The 5005-nt window shown below is 38.5% G+C and overlaps 1 protein-coding gene across 2 annotated transcripts in view; it reads left to right on the top strand.

Moving 5' to 3' along the window:
• The window catches only part of PARN (poly(A)-specific ribonuclease), a 186185-nt gene that overhangs the window by 165693 nt on the left and 15487 nt on the right, over positions 1-5005 (top strand). For both annotated transcript variants that reach the window (XM_019507430.1, XM_019507429.1), the window contains one exon: positions 3694-3887. In XM_019507430.1, coding sequence (XP_019362975.1) covers positions 3694-3887 — 194 coding nt within the window. The remainder of the gene's footprint in view (positions 1-3693; positions 3888-5005) is intronic.

Here is a 5005-nt window from a genome sequence, read left to right as displayed (position 1 = left end):
ACAAGGTTTTTTGGATAAATCTGATATATTTTATTAGACAAACCCAAATAGTTGGAAAAATTCTTCGTTGCAAGCTTTCGGGTACAAATACCCTTCGTCAGGCTGAAGAAGCATGTTCTATAGTTCACTGGAGTTCAATTGCTGATGCTTCTTCAGCCTGACGAAGGGTATTTGTACCCTAAAGCTTGCAAAATAAAAATTTTCCACCTATATGAGTTGGTCTAATAAAAGATATCAGCTTTACCCAAAGAACCTTGTCTGCCTATATGGGCAACTGGTGCCTCCTGATCCTGGGGGGACACCAGCAGACAACCCCCAACCGGGGGTGGGGGGAATCCCCCGGTAGCTGATTGCTAGTGTCAAACCCAGAAGTGCCACCGGCACTTCTCTTAGCAGCCCCACAATATTGGGGAGGGCACTGTCCTTTGCCCCCCACTTCCCAGCCAGCAAGAGCCAATCTCAGGGGGGACATGCCCCCCCATCCTCTCCTTACATGTCGCCTACGTCCTTAGACCATTGCGGCTACAACCTATACCCCAGTACCCTTTTAGATGTCGTCTTACTGTACAGTAAGGGTATAATTACAGTGCATTGGAGCATACTTGATTAATCGAGTGTGCTGAACCGTGGTAATTACCACATTCCAGCAGACTCCAGTGTCATGTGAATTAGCATCCCCACACTGAAAAATGGTGGCAGGGGCACTTTAAATCTCATTCGATAAGCTTTAGTTGAAGTACCCCCACCGCTATTTTTCAGTGTGGAAATGCTGATACGTTTGACATTCTGGACAGGATATTTGGCTACATATTAAACAGATGGAAATGTCCTTGTCCTAAGAGATATTATATATGCAAACAAAGATCTTGCCGATATGTCTAAATTTAAAGGGTTACAGGGTCGGGGCTGACCGGGTGAGCGCTTGCTCCCTGGGGTAGCATGCAGGCTGTCCTGGCCCTATTATGGCCCAGTGGAAAATCAGTGGGGCTGTAGCAGCAGTAGGAGCTGACCACAGTTGGCCCTTACTGTCACAGAATGGGTTGCAGATAGTTGCACCAACAACTTGAAAGGGCTACTAATGCTTAAGAGTACCAGAAGCCCTTTAAAGTTCACAACTAAGAGGTAGCCCCAGACTAGAGACTGATAGATCAGCCCCTGTAGTCCTGCAGTGGTCTCCAGTCTTGATCAACTGTTACTAATAGCTCCCATGCCTTTCGGGCCATTTTATCACGCTCCAGCCAAAGGGCCGTACACGTGTGCCTGCCCATAGTGCTGTATATTTTGTAGTGTCATACATTTGTAGCACTACAGAAAAAATATCTTCCAGGGTCCTGTGTGATGGTCACAATCACTTCCTAAAAGAACTGAAAGTAGGACAGCTTCCCATCAGAGATCTAGGTGTGCTGAGTACCCTTTTGTAGCATGGTGTCCCTATAATTCAGCTCTTCAATTTTTATACTTCTCCACACAAGTGGATTTTTTATTTTAAATATTTTTCAGAAGGGGTTTTAAAAAACTTGATGGTTGGGGTCTCAGTTTTGGGGAGTATCTGCACTCTCTTGTTGGAAATTTGCTTTAATTTAAGTTTTGTCTGAAACTTTGAGTTGCATGCTTTTAATGGTATTGGGAATAGATACACCCAATAAATAGTCAACTCTATCCTACTTTTTGGGCCATCTAGCTGACTAGTTTTCAGCAGCTTTATCCAGGGTTGCCGTGGTATGACTCAATGTAAAGATTAGTCACAAATCCCAGAGGAAAGCTGCTTGTGTCTGAATGTTTGAAGGAAAAGCCAGCTATTCACAAGAGCAAATGGTGTTTGTGTTCCAAAGCAGAAGAGCAAGAGGCTTAGTCATATGCTTCAAGCTTGCACATTGCCTTTTGGATATTCCAAAAAGTGTACTTTATATTGCAAGACGTTCAGCTGAATTTGCTGCAAAAAATGCATTTTAAAGCCAAAACTTAATAAATTTCCTCTAAAAGATGGTTGAAGAGCTGTATTTTCTTACCATTCGTTTCAAGAAAGCTTGTGATTTTTAAGTCAGAAATTACATTAAAATTTTACTTGTATGATAATTATTAAGAACAGATGAATACAGCAGGATTAGAAGTCCAGTTTCATGGAAAATGTAAAGTCCCACAACATGAACTTAGTACAGGCAGTCCTCGGACTTACGACACAATTGATTCCTAAAAACCGTATCTAAAGTCAAAATGTTGTAACTCAGAACCAATTTTCCCATAGGAAACAATGTTATAAATGAGGGATTGGTTCCTGAACCAAGGCCCGATACCCTATTTTCACCAAAAATAATCCAGAATTTTGTATTCAATCAATTATTGATTATTAATATAACTACATTAATGTATTTATATTGTAAATAGCAATCATATTGATTTGGAAGGACTTCTTTGAGGTGACTTTGCTGGACATTTTGAAGGGTTCTTGGCTGGAGTCTTCTCTGCTTTCTTAAAGAAACTGTCCAAGGAAGTTTGGACAGATGTTCTCCAGGGAGATGGGCGACACAGCGAACTTGTTCGCTGGTGTGGCATCGCGTCAGATCAAGTGTTGTAAAGTCAAAACTGACGTCAAAGTTGAAACCAGGTGTCAATTTATAAATGTTGTAAGTGCAAAATATTGTAACTCATAATGTTGCAAGTCAAGGACTGCCTGTATTGTAAAATAATTTGTTTAAAAAGAACATTAAAATGCACCAACACTTAAGCAGCTGACAATCAGATGCATGTAAATTTAATTACAGCAGCTGTTCTTTGGGCTAGGTTGTTAGTGCTGCATGTTACACATGGATGCTAACCTTCATTTAATATCCACGAAAATTTTGCTTTAATGCTAAATTACAAGAGCATCCCAGTGGAATTAAAGGATACACTGTACAAAACAGATGTAATTTCAGTGAATTCTAAATAAAATGTCTTAAGTGTTTCATTCATATGTTAGTTTTTAAACAAAGTTGATGACCTTCAGATTGCATTATAGATGAGTGTTCTACAGAAAAATAAGAGTTTTATTTGGATTTATAGACTCATATGCTTGATAGCAGGGAAACTTTAAGACCTGATTAAAATAGATTAAGTGAAATTTGATGGCTTCATCTGTCACTGAGGAAATATTTTTAAGATTACATACAATACAAAAGAGAGATGATGAAGTGAGCATGTAGGATGTGTTAATTTTGCACGGATTTCTGAGACTAAACAAATACCAAATCAATTTTTCAATGTCTATCCAGATGGTCTTGGGACAGCTATCCCAAGGCTGAGTCTTAGGATACACTGAACAATCATAGTGTCTTCATAAAAACACAATTGTCCTAATATAGTTATTGCTTTTATTATTGAGCTAGATGTCCTAATCAAAATAAGGTAAAATAATAAAATACTCTTTGATAAAGAGTGAATCATTCTGCATCCAAAAGAGTAAACTCTGAACAGCAGTGAATATCATTTTCATAGAACATCACAGCCAGACAAATCTTCCACCAGGCAAGGTAATATTAAGACTTCTTTATTTTCCAGACAATTTATGTAGTCAGCATGGTGAAGTGTCATGATTGCTAAAATTCATAGCTGTCTAATCTTGGTGTGTAGCCAGATCCACCTGTTTTAATTAGATACACTTTCTACATTCATTCCATCAGGTTAACCATATTGCCTTGCCATTTTTAATTTCAGTTTTACGGCGACTGGAACAGTAGGAAAGAGAAGTATGAGTCCAATTCAAGAGGAAGCTGGCTCTGATGATATGGAAGAAGAGGAAGTCCAAGACACAGAGCTTGATGAGCGAGACTCCTGTGCAGAGTCTGTTCCAAGTGGAAGGAAGAGAGCCAAGAAATTCAAAAAGGTCAAGAAGGAGCAGGGTCCAACAGGTATGACCTATTTGGTTGATTATTTATTTTAAGGGTTGGGGATAGAGAAGTTGGGATTTCTGTGTCAGAAGAAACCAGTTGGGTGGTTATAATTCCTCAAATGACAGGAGTCTAAGCTTGTTTCATTATGAGTCCAGCAAACCTTCCTAGATATTACAAGATTTACCCGTTTGTACAGAGCTTTTGCATAAGTCTTGAAATTGTGAATTCTTGTTTGTGAACTCGACACAGTTTGGGTTGACACAGGACACATGCAAGTTTGTTTCCCTTGTATGACTACAAGGCAAGCACATCAACTTAAACAAAGCATCAGCCAGATATATTAAAAGCTAAGCGCTATTTGTAATCAATATAAAGGGATGAGCTGAACAAAAATAACAAAACAAACCTGCATTTCATAGTAGTATAAAGGGTATTACAAGTTCGAAACACTTCATTAATTTCTAACCTTTTCTCTGAAGTAGTTAAATAAAATATCTGAAATGGGAAAATGCAGAAAGATAGATGAAGGAAAAAAGAAAGCAGTGCAGAGAAAACTTTCCACTTCAAGATTTGACTATAGCAAAGTGGATGTTGTATTGTATACAGGCTAGTTTTTATTACAAATATTGAATGAGAGCCTCCCTAATGACCTCCAGTACCCTGTTAGGTGAAGAGTCTCAGTTGGTATAATAGGATATCACATCTACTCAAAGAACCTTGCCTGCCCGAGTCTTTCATCAAACACTAAGTTACTATTATTATTTGATATTAGACTTGGAAACTGGTTTGCTCCAGGAAGTAGCTAGCTCCTTTACTAAATGGGCAATCATCAAATTTTAGTGACTGTTGTGATTAAAGTCTGTTTCAGGTGCAAGAATTTCCTGTCATTTGTGGGATTTGAGCTGATTAGAGGCAGAAAACAGAAAGGAAAAAAAAGAACAAACCCTACATTAAAATAGTGTTTGCCTCCTGACGGTCACATATATAGCCCCCTGTATCAAGTAATTAATGAGCTATACAGATTTTCTAAATTCACTCCTAGAAAGCATTTTGGATTCAAGAAAAACATTAAATATAACCAGTTTAAAAAAACCCTTTCAATAAATACTTTTTAAAGACTGGTGGAGGTGGGGCAT

Source organism: Gavialis gangeticus, unplaced genomic scaffold (genome assembly GCF_001723915.1).
Source record: "Gavialis gangeticus isolate Ggan-Ray unplaced genomic scaffold, GavGan_comp1, whole genome shotgun sequence".
NCBI classification, from domain to species: domain Eukaryota; kingdom Metazoa; phylum Chordata; order Crocodylia; family Gavialidae; genus Gavialis; species Gavialis gangeticus.
This window is presented reverse-complemented; position numbering and strand designations above follow the sequence as displayed.